This window comes from Mustela erminea, chromosome 1 (assembly GCF_009829155.1).
Source record: "Mustela erminea isolate mMusErm1 chromosome 1, mMusErm1.Pri, whole genome shotgun sequence".
In the NCBI taxonomy this organism is placed as follows: domain Eukaryota; kingdom Metazoa; phylum Chordata; class Mammalia; order Carnivora; family Mustelidae; genus Mustela; species Mustela erminea.
Window position 1 is genome coordinate 8,455,783 of NC_045614.1, and position 19,493 is coordinate 8,475,275.

At 57.3% G+C, this 19,493-nt stretch overlaps 1 protein-coding gene across 7 annotated transcripts in view; it reads right to left on the reverse strand.

Moving 5' to 3' along the window:
- Positions 1-852: 852 nt before the first annotated feature.
- Positions 853-19,493, reverse strand: part of DOCK6 (dedicator of cytokinesis 6) — a 41,176-nt gene continuing 22,535 nt past the window's right edge. For 2 of the 7 annotated variants that reach the window (XM_032311576.1, XM_032311556.1), the window contains 27 exons: positions 17,909-18,001; positions 17,568-17,663; positions 16,994-17,134; positions 14,522-14,635; positions 14,237-14,407; positions 13,751-13,890; positions 13,484-13,653; positions 11,501-11,661; positions 10,968-11,150; positions 10,523-10,649; positions 10,115-10,199; positions 9,897-9,993; positions 9,623-9,757; positions 9,168-9,320; positions 8,841-8,999; positions 8,575-8,675; positions 7,848-8,040; positions 7,613-7,756; positions 4,764-4,895; positions 4,657-4,671; positions 3,233-3,358; positions 3,043-3,132; positions 2,483-2,719; positions 2,108-2,251; positions 1,919-2,025; positions 1,506-1,667; positions 853-1,099 (listed from right to left, as the gene is read on the reverse strand). In XM_032311576.1, coding sequence (XP_032167467.1) covers positions 1,057-1,099; positions 1,506-1,667; positions 1,919-2,025; positions 2,108-2,251; positions 2,483-2,719; positions 3,043-3,132; positions 3,233-3,358; positions 4,657-4,671; positions 4,764-4,895; positions 7,613-7,756; positions 7,848-8,040; positions 8,575-8,675; positions 8,841-8,999; positions 9,168-9,320; positions 9,623-9,757; positions 9,897-9,993; positions 10,115-10,199; positions 10,523-10,649; positions 10,968-11,150; positions 11,501-11,661; positions 13,484-13,653; positions 13,751-13,890; positions 14,237-14,407; positions 14,522-14,635; positions 16,994-17,134; positions 17,568-17,663; positions 17,909-18,001 — 3,519 coding nt within the window. In that variant the 3' untranslated portion in view covers positions 853-1,056. The other 5 variants (XM_032311587.1, XM_032311566.1, XR_004278353.1 and 2 more) reach the window with 4 other exon arrangements.

The following is a 19,493-nucleotide window of genomic DNA, read 5'->3' on the forward strand; positions in this document are numbered from 1 at the left end:
ACTCTGGGCCGGCCCCGCCCCCAGCCGCCCGGTGTCCCGGCCGCGGTGGAGGGTGGGGGATGCCGGGAGAAGGCGATCGCACCTGGGCCGCAGGTGTGTGTGTGTGTGCGCGCGCGCAAGGGGTCTGGGTCTGGTGTGGTCCTTTCGCCCCTCCTCCCGGAGTCCCAGGGGCACGGTCCCCGCCACCGCTGCAGCTGGGCGCTGCGGGGGGCGGGAGGGGGCGGGGCTGGCCGAGGCCCAGCTCCGGGAGGGCTCGGGCGGTGGCGGCGGCGGGAGGTCACCCCTCCCCCCACCAACCCGCCGCCCGAGGGCTGGAAGCGACCCAGCCCAGGCCTGGTACGGAGTGGTGGCGTGACTGCCGCGGGGTGGGCAGTGGGGCTGGGTCAGTGCGAAGCTGCGCAGGGAATGGCTAAACTGGACGTGGGCCCCAGTCCCCACCAAACCTCTGCCTGCCTGGTGCCTCAGTTTCCCCACCTGTAATACGGGGTTAAGAATGCTTTCTACCTGATAATGGCATTGAGAAAATTCACTAACTAGGAGGCAGGGGCCTAATGGAGGTCCCTCAGGCAAAAAGGCCCCATAAATGGGTGGCTTTTTAGGAGCCATTTAGTGCAGGGCTGAGTACTGGCCCAAGGGCATAATTAATGGTACTATTATTCCCCATGGGGATGTGACATTATTTGTGTGTTGCTTTCTCTACCAGAATGTCAGCCCCAGGAGGGCAGGAATTTGCATCTGGTGTCACTGCGGTGTTTCCAGCACCCAGTGAAGTCTCAGAGTCTGTCAAAGATCAGGGTGTGTGGATAAACATTGCGCCCCTGACCCAGCTCCCAGGATTCACATCAAACAGGCTGCTTATGAAAACCACTTTAAATTAGAAAAGGTAAGAGGCATCAGTGCACACAAATGGGAATAGAAAGAGGAACAGAGGGCCCAGCCCCATGTGAATATGACCACTCCAGAGCCCAGTGCGCAGCTGGGGGAGAATCCCAGGAAGGCATGGCAGTGGAGGCCAGGGTGATGGTTCTTCTGGGTGTGGCTTCAGGCCACCTGGGCTCAGAGGTCCGCTTTCCGGAAACTTGCTCTGTTCAAGGAGTTCCTGGGGGAGGGATGAGGTGGGTCAACATGGCCAATTCCATAGTACTCCTCAGCCTCCCCAACCCCTTTCTAAAGATCCTTCTAGGGATTCTGGTCCTTTCCCATCCATTTTGCTCTGGTCATGAGTTCACAGAATCTCTTTTGGAATCTTCCACCAAAGCTAATAATTGTGCCCATTTTATAGATGTGGAAATCGTGGCCCAGGAAGGTGAAGTTGCATGTCTGGGAAATGACCTAGCTAGGATTCCCAAGTGGCTACCAGGAGCCTGCCCAGCCTGCATGCGTGTCCCCATAGTTGCATGTTTGTGCCAAGCCGTGAGCATGCGTGTTGACAGGCATGTGTAGGACAGCACCCGTCTGTGCCCGCCTCTGCCCTCTCGATGGCTGGGGGAGGCCGTGTCAGACACCTGAGGCCCGCAGTGGTGGGCGCCAGCAGCTGGGGCAGGCGCTGGGTGAGCAGCGGCTGCAGAGCCTCCCGCAGGCGGGCATAATTCCGCTCTAGCTCCCGGTGGTACTCCTTCTGGTCCGGTCCTATCAGGGCCTTGTTCTTCCGCAGGGCATCCTCGCACCTGAGAGACAGATGGCAGAAGAGGCTCAGGGGCTGGAAGTCAGGAGAAAGCAAGACTGGAGAGGTGGGGGGCGGTCCAGGCACGGGGACAGGGGTGGCAGGAGCTATAATGCAGGTCTGCTAGGTAGAGGAAACTTCAGGAGAACCAGAGAGGCGGGAGCGCCATATTGGACATCCGGGCTACAGAGAGGCTGTATGACGTCAGGAAGGCAAAGAGCCCATGGTTGGGGGGCTCGGAGGGGTCAGGCCTACTTCTTGCAGAAGTCCTTGAAACAGAGCCGCAGCTTGTTGTGATGCCTGAAGAGTTTGGGGTCTTCTGGGATCTCTGCCAAAAATACCTGGGCCACCTCCAGGGGTCCCTGCCGGGTGAGAGGGGCTCATGAGGGTGTCTGCATGGCCCCGGGGGTGCCTCGGATGGCCTGCCCGCCCTACCAGCTGTACCTGGTTCACCGTGGGCCCCACAGAGCCCTGTAGCACCATCTGTAGCATCTTGGCATCGGGCGGGTCCTGCTCGGTGGCGAAAGCCAGCTCCCGTGTCTTCTTCTGCATGTCCTCGATGGCCACCTCCACCGGTGTCAGCACTGTCTGTGGGGAGGGAGGCCGGGCGGTTGGCAGGCACTGGCTGCGGCCTGCAGATGTCCTGACCCCAGCCAGCCTAGGGCAACCTGGCCCCCTGCTGGGGGTGGAGAGGGCTTCCACGAGGCTGTGTCATGAACAGGGCGTGGGGAGTCTGCCTGCCTGGGTCTGGGGCAACCGGGCCTCCCCCGATCTTGGGTCATGGCCTTTCCCCTCCCAGGGTCCGGGGCCTCTGCCCACCTCCTCCCGGTGGCACACGCGGATTCGCGTCTTGATGTAGGGGAAGGCGTGGTCCGTGCTGAGCAGGGTCTTGCGTTTGTGCTGTTCCGGCAGCTCCCCGTGTGCACGGCCGTCGGGTGTGAAGGGCGTGCAGAAGAGGAAGGTGCGCAGCCCGTAGTTGCGGTCGAAGTAGGTCACCCGGTCCTTGAGCTCGTAGGTGTCGAAGTGCGGTTCCACGTAAGTGATCTGGATGTAGGCCTGGGACGCGGGGCTCAGGTATGAGGCTCCCACAGCCCCAGTACACACACTTGGGGCTTGCCAGCCTCCCTGCAGGGCCCCATCGCTGGAGAGAGGGGATTTGGACCTCCTTGGGTTTGGGAGCTTTAAATCTGGGGTTCCCACAGCTCCCAAAGCCTCGATGTTTGAAAAACTCCCGAGAAAGGAGAAGGATTTGGGGTTCCCCAGGGAGATAAGCTCTGAAGTGTGCCAGAGATAGGATTTGAGGGTCCCCAGGAAGTAGTACTTTTGAGTCTCCCTGAAGATAGGATTTTGGGGTTCCCGGAATGGCCAGGAGCCCTCACCTTCTGTGGGTCAAGCTTGGTCTTGTCCACGGGGTTCGAATCTTTGACAATCTCGACCACGTCCTCCCCAAACCTCTCCGTGTAGAACTCCTGGGGACACGGGGCTGACTTGGGGCCGCAGAGGAACAGCAGCCCCCACGCCGCCCCAGCACAGCCCAGTGCCCGTCTACCCCCTACCGCCGGGACGTGCCTCCAGCCGGTGTGAGATCTCAGCCAGCTTGGTGATGGATGGCTCCTTATACACAAACTCCTGCTCGTCCAGGTCGCCAAAGCGGGCACCATAGAAGCCCACGCGGAAGTACGTCCCAAAAACGCGCTGCATCTGTGAGAAGGGGAGCTGTGGCCCAGGACGCCTCTCTAGAGGCCCCCTTGCCCCGGGGATGCATGGTCCTGAACCCCACAGGCCCAAGAGGTGGGCAGGGCCAGGGAAACCCTAAGAACATTCGGTCATAGGCATAGTCGGGGGGACCCTGAGACCCAGACAACAGCCAGCTGCCCACACCCTCCCTCTTTCTCCCCACCCTTTGTTCCCTGGCTCCCCCAAATCTTTGTTTTCGTTCAGCACAAGCCCCTGCTTTCTGACTATCCCTCTCGTCCCATGCAGTTCTTCAGAGTCTGGATCTCAGTATGAAATCAGGACTACGGCTCTATTGCTTACCACTGTGTCCTCAATGCCTACAGGGCTGGGTATACAGCAGGTGCTCAATAAATGCTTAAGTGGTTGAGGAAATGCACAGCCCTCTAGGACAGAGGCTCTGTCTCCCTAGTCCCAGGGCACCCCCCTTCCCAACCAGGTATGCCACCCTCTGCCAGAAAGGAAGAGGGTAGCTCCATGTTCACTCACCAAGGCCGATCCAGGCAGAATGGGGCGGGCACAAGGGTATTGGTAGGGAAGGGAGACACAAAGTCATGGGAGAGGTCAGAGGTAAGAGCCCCCAACCCCCAGGGTCCTGGTTATGCTGCCCCACGAGTACCATTCTTCGGGCAGAGGCCAGAGATCCAGGGAAGGAGGGGACCTGCCCGTCCTACCCGGCCCCCACCCAGCCCTCCCATCTTGGCTCTGGGTTCCTGCCTTCTTTGGCCAGAAAATTCTCCCCAAACTAGGAGATGCCTAAAAATAGACCCAAGTGGGGAAGAGGCGGGAGAGGGGGAGCACGAGATGGAAATGCGGAGCAGAGATCCTGGGAGAAGCTGGGGAGACCGTGAGAGACAGAGACCCAGAGACCCAGAGAGAGAGAGAGAGAGTGTGTGAGCAAGACATGGAGGCAAAGAGACAGGGAAAGAGACAACAAGACAGAGACAAGAAGGAACACAGAGACAGACAAGAAGAGAGTCAGAGCCCCCCCTCACAGGCAGTGACCAAGCTGGCCCTGCCCGAGGGAGGGGTGTCTCTGGAGAGCTCCCAGCTGGGTGAGTCACAGGCTGCCCTCGGGATCTGGGGTAGGGAGGGGGGCCTGGGGGAATGGGGGAAGCAGAGGGTGCGTCACTGCCCACTGAGCACCAACCCCTGTGGCCAGGCAGCCATGTTCCTCCAGCACCCTCTGGTGGTCCCTGACCACTGCTGACCAGCCATCATGGGGGCCCCAGAGGCAGGTGGCCACTGGGCTGACTCACCTCCCAGCCAGAGCTCTGTGGGGGAGAGAAGGATCAGCGTCAGCTGAGCTGTGGTAAGACGGGAGGTGGGGCCAAGGGCAGGGTCTGGGAGGGCATCCTGGGCCCACCTGGTGCATGATCTTGGTGAAGGCCTCCTGCAGTTTGCCATGCACGGCAGCCAGCTTCTTGTAGTCTCGGTGGGCTTCCAGGATGGGGATAAGGGTCTTGTAGACTTCGTTCACTGCCTCGTAGAGCCCGCCCTGGGGGTGGGGGCACATCAAGATTCCCAGCATCCTCCCTAGCTCTCTCTCCTGCCTGGCATAGCCCACCATCTGTACAACTACCCATGCTCTAGAGCTCCATCTTTCATCACCTACTCCAGGAAGCCCACCCTGACCACCCTGCCCTCAATAGGACACCAGTCTTTCCACTCAACCCCCAGAGATCCCTAAATGGTCTCTACCGTGCTTACTACGGACCGGGTGCTGTGTACATCTGTATTTTACCCATGTTCCTTCATCTGTGGGAGGAGTTTTTTTGTTTTATTTTCCTTTCTCAGAGGGAAAACTAGAACTCAGAGACATGGCTCCCCAGGGCCAGGACCTGAACACCAGCCCTTTTGGTTTGGTGCCCAAGACCTCCACACCCAGCTACCTCCTGGGACATGGTAATGGCTGCTCCTAAGTGCCCCTGACCCACAGCTGCTACCAGCATTGAGCCGGGCACACACCAGACACCCTGGAACATTTGGTGGCCAACTGTGAGCGGTCTGTGTCTACTGTCTGATTTATTCCCAAGGCTTTTGTTTCTGAGCCTTTAACACAATGACTATAATGAAAACCCCACTAATGGGGCTGGCAGCATAGAAAAGATTTCTCCCTGGAAAACCTGACCTTGAATCTGAGCAGGGCTCTGGATCTGATCACCAGTTCCCATAAACACGGGGAAGTGAGCAACAGGTAAAGCAACACCACAGGGATGCAGCCAGAGCCCTGGCTGGGCCAGAAAACCCCTTGGAACAAAGCCAAGGTCCCAACAAGTGAAATGCAGGGGAAAATCCAATTGCTTTCACACAGCAAGCCAACTGGAGAAAACCTTTTTAGAGCAGTGGACAATACAACACCTGGGCTTCAACCTATTAAGGAAAACATTAAAAACCCTATTGTAATTAGTGGGGAACTGATGCCCTCTCATTCTTGTTTTCTTTCTTTGATTCAAAGAGCCTTAAGAGACTTGTCAGTCACAGCCACTGTGGGTTTTTACATGAATCCTGATCCGAACAAATCAACTGCAAAAAGAAAATGGTTTCGAGATCGTCAGGGACATCTAAGCCCGGACTGGTATTAAAGAGTTGCATAAAACGATTTCATCAGGGACAACTGAGTGGTGGCTCAGTTGGTTAAGCTGCTGCCTTTGGCTCAGGTCATGATTCCAGGGTCCTGGGATCGAGTCCCACATTGGGATCTTTGCTCGGTGGGGAGCCTGCTTCTCTCTCTGTCTCTGCTTGCTTGTGTTCTCTCTTTCTCTGACAAATAAATAAATCAATAAAATTTTTTTTTTTTTAAAGATTTTATTTATTTATTTGACAGAGAACACAAGTAGGCAGAGAGGCAGGCAGAGAGAGAGGAGGAAGCAGGCTCCCCGCCGAGCAGAGAGCCCGATGCGGGACTCGATCCCAGGACCCTGAGATCATGACCTGAGCCGAAGGCAGCGGCTTAACCCACTGAGCCACCCAGGCGCCCAATAAAATCTTTAAAAAAATAAAAAGGATTTCATCAGTGAGGCCGCACAGAGAGGTACTGTGCAGGTGACAGTGTGAGGGGTAGGGTTTGTTTTATGCTGGAACTTCTCTGACTCCCAACACACACAGGGATCTCTGAGATCTTGTTGAAATATAGGGTTCAGAGGGTTGGAGGGCCCAGGACTCTGCATTTATAACAAGCCTCCAGCCGGTGACCATGCTGCTGGTCCTTAGACCACACTGAGTAGGCAAGGTTTGGAAAGAAAAAAAACAATGGGCACCTGGGTGGCTCAGTGGGTTAAGCCCTGGGTCATGATCCCAGGGTTGTGGGATCGAGCCCCGCATCAGGCTCTCTGCTCAGCGGGGAGCCTGCTTCCCTTCCTTTCTCTCTGCCTGCCTCTCTGCCTACCTGTAATCTCTCTCTGTCAAATAAATAAATAAATAAAATCTTTTAAAAAACAAAAAACAAAACTCCAGCTGAACGGTCATGTTGGGTTTCATCGGTCAATTTGTGAAAATTAAGAGCTTATCTTTTTTTATATACCAAAAAACTTGAAAATTAAGATCTTGTCTTTTTATATATATACAAAAAAAGAAGGGAGAAAAGAAAATGCCATCAAAAACCAAAAACCAGGGGCGCCTGGCTGGCTCAGTGGGTTAAAGCCTCTGCCTTCGGCTCAGGTCATGGTCCCGGGGTCCTGGGATCGATCCCCGCGTCGGGCTCTCTGCTCAGTGGGGAGCCTGCTTCCCCTCTCTCTCTCTCTGCTTGCCTCTCTGTCTACTTGTGAGCTCTGTCAAATAAATAAAAAAAATCGTAAAAAAACAACAACAACAAAACCCAAAACCCAAAAACCAAAACCAGAGAGGCAAAGAGGAGATGAAACCAGAGAGTCGAGACTGGTGGTTGCTGAATTCGAGCGCTGGCCGTGGGGACAGAGGGAGGTGCAGACTTTTACGTGTGCTCAAACTTTTCTCTAATAAAACAAAATTAAACAGCAGCTGAATGTATGGAAAGCTAACTATGTCCAGGCCACATGTGAAGGGTTTTACAGGGAGAGAGGCAGGTAACCCGAGCTCGTGAAGGTCCCCGTTGTCCTCAGGCAGTCCCCGGCCCAGAAAGGGAGCAGGCAGCGGCTTCACCTGGAGCCTCCAGGAGCAGGTACTGGGCCCGTCGGTGGATCTGATGACACCAGCCCAGCCTGAACCCCACGTCCCACGGCCTCCCACAGGCCTCACCATGGTGAAGTAGGCAGCGGCCTGCTCCAGCAGCCCCACCAGCCCCAGCTCTGTGAAGTGCTTCCCGGAGCAGAAGCCTTCCTCGTCAGGCGACAGGATGTCGTCGGAGATGGCGGACTCCTCCAGCACGTTGGATGAGATGTTCTGGGGTGGGAGATGGCATCAGGCCCCCAGCCCACGGGTGCCACCCCCTGCCCATCGCACCCCCCCGCACCCCCCACCCCCAGCAGCTCACCTGGAAGGAAACGCAGCCCACGGGCAGGTAGCGGCTGTCCTCCAGCAGGGCGAGGTACTCGGCCACCAGAGCGGCGGCGTGCACCATGCACTGGGCGGCCTCCGCGTGGTTGCCCAGCTCCGCGTGCTTCCCCGCCATGTTCTGCAACCACGTCAGCCGCAGGTCGGGGGAGCCCTGGTAGCCGCGGGCAATCCTGGCATTCAGGTGGGGGGTGGTGAGGGGGATAGAGACTCGCCCAGCCCCCACTGCCGGCCCCTCACGGGTCCACCCCCTCTACTCGTTACCCCACCCTCAGGGCCCAGCACCAGCCAGGCTCCTCTGCTGGAATGGGAGGCCACGCCCCCGTTCCCCTTGCTTGGACGCCTCCCCCGCACCCCATGCACCAGGCCACCACCTCCCGTCGGCCCCCACGCCTTCCCTAGCTCCATCATCACGCATCCCCCGCCTCCCACTCCCCTACTTCTTCCCAAACACCCCTCACCTCTCCTCTGAATCACTTGTTCCCAGACCCGTCCCCGGTCAGCACCTCACCTGGCTCCCACCTGTGCCCCTCACTTGTCCTTACTCTGTCACTCTCTGTCGTCCTCCAGGCATGTCCGCCCGGCACCCTCCGCAGCGTCACTCACCTTGCCCTCCCCTTGCTTGTGCCCCCTCCTGCCTGCTCACCGCTCTCTCTCCCCACCTGCCGTGGGTGGGAACACCGGAGGGCCCACCCAGCCCCCCTCACCTGTACATGAGATCAATGAGCATCTCCGGGTCCTCCTGATGCTCCTTCATCTTCACCGTGTCCGTCAGGATCATGTGCAAGTTGAACATCAGGTCCTGGACCTGGATTGCGGGGGTGGAGGGGGAACAGCCGGGCACGATGAGGGCATCGCGACATGCCCGACAGCCTCAGTGGTGGGGCAGGGCTGGGGGAGGGGGCGCGGTGGCAAAGCCGGCCGGGCAAAGACACTGGCTGAGGAAGGCATGGCGGGGGCCCGGCGGTGTCACCTGCTCGGCGAAGGTGCTGTCCCGCAGGCCCACGTCCTCCTCGGCGTAGGTGAGGATGGTCTTGAGTGACCGTCTCAGGTGCTCTTCGCTGAAGCTCTGCGTCGTCCCCACTAGGGACGACAGCGACATGGTCACTTGCATCTTCACGCGGGCAAAGTTCTATGAGGAGCCGGAAAGGACGAGCACGCCTGTGAGCCCGGGACCCTCGCCCTCGGGGCCCGCTCCTCCTGCCCCCCATCGACCGCACAACCCTCTCTGGCTGGCCGCCCTCCCTCACCGGCGCCTCGGGTTGGCCAGCCATGCCCTCCGCCTGCCACTTCCACTTACGTTGCCAATCTCGAAATTCTGGCGCATGAGGAGGTAGAGCGAGGCGCTGGCGTGTGTGCGGATGGTGCTGACGCGGCTGCCGCAGTGTCGCAGGAGCCTCAGGCAGAGGTCGGCGCACAGCTCAGTGTCCTCCTCGAACAGCAGCTCTGGGAACTGTCCCCCCCAGGGCCACACAGGCACAGGTCAGCCTCTTCCCCTCGTGGCACAGAAGGTCCCGGATGGGGACTCTGGCAGGGGCATCAGTGTCCTGCCCCCTCTGGCCAAGCACGGTGGGCTTCAGAATGAGGGGAAGTTGCTGTGTGACCCTGCGTGAGTGACTCTGCCACTTTGATCCTCAGCTCCCCACTCTGTAAATGATGGCTACGGAGTGTGTCTCACGAAGTGGCTGAGCACACGGTAGGGGCTCAGCGGGCTACACCAATCCCTCAGAGCCCTGCCTGTGGAGCAGGGCTTACCTTGGACACTAGGGCTCGCTGTGTGGCCAAGCCGTGCTGCAGGAAGAGGGCGCTCTGGGCGCTGCCCAGACTATACAGCACAACCTTCAGCACGGCCCCCAAGATGCTCTCCCGGGCCTCCGACAGCATCACGGTCTGCAGGGGGGTCAGGGATGGGGAAAAGGAGTCAGAAATCCAGCTGTTAGGGACTGAGCTGCTTCCAGGGTCAGGAGTCAGAGATCACAAGGCACAGTGGTGGGGTCAGAGGTCAGGGACATGCTGGCTCAAGCCCTACCTGCACGATGATCTCCAGTGTATCTAAAACCACCAGGCTGGTTTCAGTTGCCAGGTTCCCCTCCACCAAGGCCTCATGTTCCATTTCATCCTTGGTCCTGGAGGGGATGGGACACGGCTGGGTGCTGAGCTCGCTCTCCCACCCTTAAGTGCTTTAGGGGCCCCCCGTTCTCTGGAAACTGGTCGGACCCCAGCAAACAACTTCCTGCCTACACCCACTTGTCCACACGGTCCGAGGTCTGTCTCCAGTGCGTGACGCTCTTCCGCCAGCGTACGTTCTCCTGATTTCCAAATGGGCTCCTCTCTGAGATGCGCAGGTGCGTGTTCCCAGATGCACAAAAACGTAAGGACATGCAACCATGAGACGTGCCCAGGCATTAAGGTACACGTGGGACAACCCATGAGGACACCGGGTGACACATGTACATGCTAAGGAAACATAGTTAAACATGAATGACATGAAAATGGACAAGGAGCACAGATGCGTGTGCGTGGGGACAACGTGTGCACTTCTTTCTGGGGAAGGTGAGGCAGACACAGAGGTACAGATGCCCTCTTCTTGGGGTCTGTCAAAGGCTGGGAGCAGCCGGGGCAGGGGGACGTGCACAGGGTATATCTCCCTCTCACCACGACTCCGCCGGACCATCTCCTGTCGTGCTCCAATGGTGCCTAGGATGGCTTCCTCCAGACGAGCCTTCATGTCCAGTGACTTCTTAAACGTGAGGCTGTTGATGCGCTCAAAGGCCTTTTTCCCCTTTGAGGGCAGAGAACAGGATTCAGGGCTGACTCTGCCCTTTCCTATGGGACCTGGGCAGCTTGGTCACACTCATTCAGCCTTTTCTGACCTCCAGAATCATGTGCTTGGAGACACGGCTCTCCCCCCTTTCCTGCGAGGTCTTAGCCCATTCCCAATTCGATTCATGAAGACAATTCTCCCTTCGCTCTTTGGCTAAGCCCAGAAACGGCCCACCCGTTGACCCTCAAACCCACAGGCACCTGTGCGTGAAGACGGTTCACCTCTGCCCTGTCCACCCACTCAATCCCCAGGCCCACCCCACCCCCAGCCCCATACCTTGTACTCAAAGGCAGCCAGGCAAAGGTAAAGCAAGTCCAAGAGGCGGCCCAGCTGAGGGAGGGCAAGGTCAGCAGCCCAGCGCTGCAGGAGCGCCGGCTCGGCGTTCTTCAGTACCCAGAGCACACACACCAGCAAGGTCCGGCTGGACTCGGCAGAGAGCGGAGAGCCTGAGCGAGAAGCCTGGGGCCAGACAGGGGAGACGGTGCTCAGAAGGGATGGAGTTGACTCTCATGTCCTCCACACTGTGATGAGCACTGGCCTATCAGAATATCCATATGGGGGCGCCTGGGTGGCTCAGTGGGTTAAGCCTCTGCCTTGGGCTCAGGTCATGATCTCAGGGTCCTGGGATGGAGCCCTGTGTCGGGCTCTCTGCTCAGCAGGGAGCCTGCTTCCCCCTCTCTCTGCCTCTCTGCCTACTTGTGATCTGTGTCAAATAAATAAATAAAATCTTCAAACAAACAAACAAATATCCTTACATAATTTCTATTACCAGGTTGGATGGTGACTCTGGGGACCAGCGCCATACTCACTGCCACTGGACCCTGGGAGATGCTGGCCCGGGAGCCGGGGGCTAGGGGCCCACCAGCGATGGCCATGGCCACTGAGGGGTTGATGGTGCCTCCGATGTCCCCTTCCCCTTCTGTGTCTGAGTCGAGCATCGAGGCCAGTCTTGACCGTTGACCTGGGCCCTCTGGGGGCAGGGACAGGGGGACAGAAGAATGAACCCTTGGTAAGTACTTTCTCGATCTCATAGCCTAGCTCAAAGTTCGCCTCCTCAGGGAAGCCTTCCCTGCTACCGCTCCCCCAGACCAGGGTGAGGTCTCCAGTTATCTATTCTCAGAGCTCACTTTTTGTGCCTATGATTAGATACATCTATCATACCATTGTCTGTAAGATGACAAAGGCCTCAACTCTATCTGCCCTGGCTGCTGCTACATGTTCGACACTCAGAATGTGGCCTGGCTCACAGGAGCCATACATGTTTACTACAGTGATGATGGAACAGTGGCAGGAATAACAGTAATAATAATTAATAATAAATGCTGTCACTATCATAGCCATCAATGGGCACTTAGATAGTCTCCTATGTGCCAAGTGCCATTCTAAGGACTTGGAAAATACTAACTCTTAATCTTCTAAACAACCCTATGAGATAAATGATTTTAGCGTCCCCACTTTATGGATGAGGAAACTGAGGCACAGAAACTGAGGCCTGGGGTCACACAGCAGGTAAATGGTAGAGATGGGATTTTAACCTAAAGAGTCTGCTTCCAAACTCTAGGGTTTTAAGAGTCACCCCTTTAGCTGTCCCCACCCCCAAAGGTCTCACCAGAGACAGGAACTGCCAACAAATACAGAACCAGTATCACCCCAGAGAGTCTTGAGACAAAGCATTGACTGAATTTAATGAAATCTCCAGTGTGGCTTAACCTAGCTCATTTCCTGACCAGACTGAGGTGACCCTCCCATTTTCCTCTCTTCATATGGGAGGGAAAGAGGAGCTATCACTGGGAAAGGATGACACTGCCTCAGTCCTGACGATTTGTTCACATACAACATCCAAAATACCATAACGAGTTGTAAGACATAGGACGAGGCAGGAAAATATAATTGATAAGGGAGAAAAACAGACAATAGAAGCAGGCACACAGATGACCAAATGTTGGAATTAGCAAAAAAGGATGTTAATGTATGAATTGGCAGAAAAGATAGACAAACATGGGTAAAAAAATGGTAGATTTCAGTAGAGAACTGGGATCTACAAAAACACACCAAAATATCAAACGAACATTTTATAGCCGAAAAATATTAACATCTGAAATTTGGAACTCGTGGATGGGGTTAACAGAGGGCTGGACACAGCCAGAGAAGACAGAAGCAGTGAGCTCAAATACAGGTAAATGGAAAGTTTCCCAACTGAAAATAAAATGGAAACAGAACAGAGCGCAGCAGGCACGTGAATGCACTCCACGGGTCTAACATACGTGCAGTTGGAGTCCCAGAAGGAGAGAAGCGAGAAAATGAGGCAGAAAAAAAATCCAAGAGGTAAAGACTGAGAATTTTGCCCAAATGACAAAGCGGATCCACCCAGAAATCCTCAGTCTGTGCTTCCAACTGTCCCCTGTCCCCCCGGTGCCAGGGAATGCTAACGGGGAGTGACTGAATGAACACGGGGCTCTGAATTTCCCCTCATTCCGATGTTCCTTCCCCACCTGCCCCTCCTCACCTATCAGGGTGTGACAGTATCCCAGTACGCTGCTCCCCAGATTTTCACATAACTCTAGGAAGTAGTGAATGCGACCACTGTCCCCAAGTAATAGGTAAGAAACCTTTTGGCTCAGAGAAGTTAACGCCTCGCCTGGGGCCCCAGAGCAGCACACTGGAACTTCTTCATCTGTCCCCATCACCCATGCTTTTATTCCTAACCCTGCTCCCCGCCCTTCCCGACCTGAGCTGGTGTGATCAGGGAAGCCCCTGGATCGTGCAGCCCTGGCCTGCCCCGGCCCACTGACCAGCAAAATCGTGCAGGCGTGGCAGCGTATCCCGTGCGAGTGACAGCAGTGGCAGGTACAACTCGGCCACACGGGCCTTCACAGAAGCCTCAGCATAGCGGGGGTCGGCGTCGTGGCCACAGAGCAGGCTGTGCACGGCGCTGATGGCCTTCTTGTGCAGCAGGGATGCCCTGTGGGGGGTGGTGGGGAGCGAGGAGCTCGGGTTGGAGCGGACATGTCTCCTGGACCTTTCCACCAGCCTGGGGGCCAGAGCGGGCCTGTGCTCACCCCTCGGCCTCAGGCTCCAGGGCCAGCGCCAATTCTGTCAGCAGGAGCCCAGCCAGGAAGTGCTGTTGTCGGAACGGCCCACTCAGCTCGAACATGCTGGTTACCTTGGGGTCCGGGGCCTGGCTGGAGAAGGTGGAGCTCTGCAGAGGGCAGGAAGAGAAAGCAGAGATGGCAGGAGGCAGGGGTCAAGGGTCAGAGGGGAGAGACTGGTGTTAACTACCACATGTGAGGTGACAGGGTCTGGAGGCAAGCTACAAGTCAGAAAAACACCAAATGGAACCCCAGGCGGGAATTAGGATTTAGAGATGAGAAATAAGAAGTTGGTTCCCCACTCCCACACAAGAAATTACCAAGAGTGGGGGTCAGAAGTGAAGGGTCCGGCTACCTGAGCAGCCGCCCACTCTGAAATGGGTAAATGAGGGAAGAGGGGCTGAAGGCGAGTCGGGGGAAGGTCAAGAGAAGGAGCCAGAAGTGAGGCCAGCGCACCTGGGAGGTGGTGGAGGATACAGAGGGCGAGGGCGACGATGGGGGCGACAGGGGGCAGCAGGGGAGGTTGAGGGTCACGTAGTGCTCGTGGCTGCACAGGATGCGGGTGAAGTCCATGCGTAGCGTCAGCAGCAACGCGGGGTTGGGGGCCGACGGCAGCCGCGCGGACACCTGTGGGGGAGGGGAATCAGCGGGCGACCTTCACTGGCTCCACCCACCCCGCCCGCGTCACCGCGGCTGTGCCACGCCCGCCACGCCCACCACGCCCACCATGCCCACCCCTACCTGCTTGTAGTGGGCCCGGACTAGGCTGAAGATGAAGCCGCGGTCCACCAGGGACAGCAGATCGCTGAGGAAGAAGGCCAGGCTGGCGTTCAGGCGCTCGGCCAGCTCTGCGTCCTGGGGGCACAGGGCCGGTCAGCCCACGCCCACTTGTCCCATGGAGCCTCAGTCTCCACACTGGGCCTGGTTCCTCCTAGGGTCACCCGTAACCTCCAGGAGCCGCGTCACTGCCCCAAAGCCTTGGGGCTTCTTGACACACCCTCATTTCTGGTCTCCAGATGCACCTGGCCTTCCCGGTTGTCCTCTTCCCTCTGTCCCGCCCCTTTCCCACGGCTGTATGTCTACACTTCTCAGGACTCGGTTCAGAACACTGTTTTCTTTCCTTTCATTAGATGGGAACAACACAATATGGATGGCAGAAACTGGCTACTGACTTCCCCCAAATCCTCTCCCACTCAGAGCACTGAAACCCTTCTTCCCAGTTCAGAGCTGGATGAAGACCACATTTCCCAGCCTCCCTTGAGGCTGAGAATAACCATGTGACCACAACCTGGCCAATGGGATTTTGGGAAGAGTGATGTGGTCACGTAGATGGAAGGGGCTGGTTTTCCTGTTCCCACCACCAGTCCAGCCTTATGGGGCAGGCACCATGGTGGACGGCGATGGCCAGGTCCACACTGTAGAACACGCTGCAACCCACCTATGCTCAGAAACAAACTCTGGTCACATTTAAACCACGTGTGATGATGTCCCAGCAAAGTAACCTCTGCCCTAACTGATGCGCTCTCAATAATCATTTAATAAGACTATACTAAACATCTACGATGTGCCATACACTGTGAATGAGACAGATGTGGTCCCTGTGGCTTGTCCAAATCACAGTCTTGTGTGAGGGGAAGGCAGACAATAAATAAAAGGGCAGGAGATAGTTCCGTGTGTTTTGAAGAAAACTGCTTGGGGTATGGTTTTGAGAGAAACCGGAAAGATGGGAAAGAGCCAAGACAAGAAAGGCAACCTGAGCAGAGAGAACAGCAAGTGCAAAGGCCCTGGGGCAGGATGTGCCTGGTAACCTTGAGGAATATCAAGAAGGCTGCTTGGCCTTAAGGGGTTGTTGATGCTTGTCTGCTCTCACACAACCATAAGCCACAGGGTGGTTAGGCTCAGTGGCCTGAGTTCCCTGCAACCTCAGAGAAACCCTCCTCAGTTCCCTGCAACCCAGAGAAACAAGATATAAAACCTGCCTTAGCTCTGAGTCCATAGGGGAGCAGAGACTGGGTCTTCCTTATACAATGAGCCTGGAAGTCAGTGCTCGATAAATGTCAAGCGAAGCAACAGAACCACTATGGCCCATCGCTGATGCCCCACTTGCAGCTGGGATGCTGCTGCTTCTCGGGGGTACTGTTCCCCCCTACCGCCCATTCATAGGGTGGTTTCCTCACAGTCCGGCTCAGCCCCTGAGAATATCAGCCCTTGGGGAGGCTCCAGTGGAACAAGGTCGAGAACTCTGAGCCCAGCCCAGAGGTCATCGGAGATTGCACAAGGGCTGACTTGGGTTGGGCTGGCATTTCAAAAATCTGGAAAGTTCCTATCAAAACCAAAAGTCCCATTTCTCCTGAGAAATCAGGCATTCCAGCCACAGCCAATAGGTACATGCCCCTGCGTCCGCCCTAAGCCCCATTCCTCCCAGGTGGTGAGGGTGTAGGCTCTGGAGCTGGTGGCTTGGGTTCACATCCACATTCTGCCCCTTCTCGGCTGTGTGGTATCAGATTGTTACCCAGTCATTCTCTACCTCAGTTTCCCCATCAGTAAAATGGAGATAACTTCATGGGGTGTTTGGGAGAATTTAATGATGTCATCTATCTAACGTGTTTAAGATATACAGTAAGTGCTCAATAAATACTCAATATTATTATTATTACTATTGTAATAACTTATTATTATTGCCTGCCTAGCTCCTGTGAACACTGGAATTAGTGATCCAGGACCCGGACAACCAATGATCGAGGTCTCAAAACATCAGTGTTTATTTACTGAGCACTTACTGTATTTGGCACTGTGCTAAGGGCTAAGGGATCTCTCTGTCCTCCCTCCCCATCCTCATCAACCCCCATTCCCACGTTTGCTCAGTCCACTCTAGCCACACCTTCTAACTGCTCCTCTAACAACCCAGGCATGGTCCTACCTCGGGGCCTTTGCCCTTGCTGGTCCCACTGCCTGGAAGGCCCTTGCTCGAGCCATGGCACAGGCAGCTCTTTCCCCTCCTTCAAGTCTCCTTAAAAAGTCAGCTCCATGCAAATGGGGATTTGGGTCTGTTTGGTTCACTGCTGTGTCTAGCATCCGGACTGTGCACACAGTCGTTGCTCAAAAGATGCTGAGTCAACAGACTGATCCGGCAAGGGGGTTCATGGTGCCCCCTGCCTGGCTGGCTCCAGGTCCTGTCTCAGACCCCTCCCACTGAGGCCCGTTCCCACATACCTTGTACACCCGGGTGATGACTTCCAGGCCCACAGAGCCCACGAGGGCCGCGATGTCGTCCAGGAAACGCCCAGGGAAGCGAAGCTTGCGGGGCGTGTCCAGCCGTTGGCCCAGAAGCAGGTGCAGCGCCATGCTTTTCACCTGGTGGGGGGTGGGGGGGCGGTGAGAGCGAACAGGGCTTGAGGGACTGAACAGGGGGGCCCCCCAGAGGGCGACAGGGCCTGAGGGGCTGAGTGGTGCTTTAGCAGCAAGGCACAGGGGCTAGAGGTGGGCTTAAGGGGTCCTGGGTAGAGATGGAGCCCTGACTCTTAACATAAGGCTTGAGCGGGCAATGGGCGGAGGCTGAGTGGGTCCTAGGCAGGGTGCAGGGGTGGGGAGGGTGAGAGAGCCTGGGAGAAGGTGGGGGCGGGTGGCGTCACCTCTCCATGGAGGGACTTTCAGGTGAGTTTCAAGGGGGTCTCTCTCTTCAGTGTCTCTCGACATGGGGAGGCGTCTCTTGGGATCACGGCTCAGGGGTCTTAGCTACAATCTCAGAGGAGAGGGCCAGCCCGAGGCAGGGAGGAGGGGGTCTTACCATGAGCTGGAAGAAGAACCAGGCGTGCTGCAGGACGGCCTCTCGCACGGCACTGCCGCTGACCACCCACTGCAGGGCCAGCTCCTCGTGCAGCAGCTGGGGGCGGGGGCAAGGGTCACAGAGAGCCAGGGAGCCCAGCCCGTGCCCTCCTCTGGAGGGGGCGTGACGGGGTTTGGAAGCAGTGGGATGGCTTGGGGTTAGCGCAGCTGGAGACCATGCAGGAGAGGGAGCGGAAGGAGTCAGCACACCCTTTCCCTGGGCCCTCCAGACCCTGCTGGGCTTCGGGGGAGACGGGAGCTCCGGGGCCAACACGGAGTCACCCACCCCCTGCCTCCCACTACCTTCTGCACAGTGGGTCTCGGCTGGGTGGCTGGTGGGGCCAAGGAGGAGCCCTCGAGGTAGGAAGAGGTTCGGCTAGAGCTGCGGTCGATGGCCTATGATGGGACGGGGCGAAGAGGATGGGATGGCGAGGCGGGGTCGTGAGGGGGCCGGCGGCGTAGGCGGGGAGGACATGGTTGGCATGAACAGGGCACAGACGCGTCCGTTTGGACAGGGCCCGGGGGTATGCACGAGAGGGCAAAGAGAATAAGGACAGAGGGAAGGAGATAATGGGGGATGAGAAACAGAAGAGAGAAGGGCAGGGCCAGGAGGGGACATGAGAGGTGAGAATGGGGACAGGAGCCCGTCGGCGAGTGGGGACAGGCCCGGACAGAGGTGGTGGAGCCATGGGGGGTGCGGGAAGAGGGAGGGTGAAGTCAGACAGCCGGAGAGAGTCCGGGAGGTCGGGCGGACGGAGGAGGGAATGGAGACAGGGGAACGGAGCACAGACATGGGGCCCAAGCGAGGACAGAGAAGGAAGAGGGAGAGAGATAGGACGAAGGTGAGAGGAGATGCCGAGGAGATGCGGCAGGAGCAGCCGAGAGCCTCGGGTTCCGGGCCTGGCCCCGTTCCAGCTTTGCTTGCCTCAGTGCTCCCCATCTGTGAAACGGGCATGGGCACCCATGCTCCACTCTGCCCTCCTCCTTTGCTGGTTGGGAGGTGAGGCCATCGGCAGGGAGAGGAGGCCCGAAGATGGAGTTAGCCTGACCCCTGGAACCTACCTGGGCCCTGGCACTTGCGGGACCCCTGGCTTCCACAGCCCCGGCAGGGCGCAGCTCCCTAGCACTCATGTTAGCAAAGGCCAGCCTCAAGGGGCCCTTCCCGCCTGGAGTGCCCACCCTCCCACCGCCTCGTCGCCTCCTAGGTGCTCTTCGAGGCCCAGCTGACACTTCGGAGAATGAGGGCATTGGGGGAGGCCCTCTTAAGGACGCTGGGAGGGGGGCGGCAGGGCCCACGAATCCAGATTTCCAGCAATCTCAGGAGAAGACTGTCCAAAAGGTCCCTTGCTGCTAACAGTCCCCCGGCTTTCCTTCAATGCAGCTCCCTGGGCAGCGGGCACGGAGCTGGAACAAGGTCAGGGGCCAAGTGTGCAGGGAAACCCCCTCGGTGACCTCCTTTCGGTGTCTCGGGGGCTCTGAGCTTGGGGCCAACCTTTGCATGTGCCTTTCCTGCCTCCTGGAACAGGCACCTTTCCCTGGCTGGCTCTGTCTCACCTTTTAGGTCCCAGCAAAAATGTCATCTCCCTGGATAGGCCCCCTCTAGATGACCCAGAGAGGCTGGTGGCCTCCCTCCTGTTCATTTCTTTCCAGGCAGTTTCACACCCTGCACTTACACACTCGTGAGTTTGTGTGATCGCTGCCTATCTCCCATATGACCTGGCAGCTCAGAGACGGGGCTGGACTGAGATCCATCCCCAGAAAATCTTCCCTGTGATGCCCTAACACGTCCCCAGGTTCGGGACCACTGCACTAAACACTTTGAGTCTTGACCACAACTGAAAACTCAGAGCCTCAGGCACAGGGTGAGCCCATAGCAGAGCGAGTACTC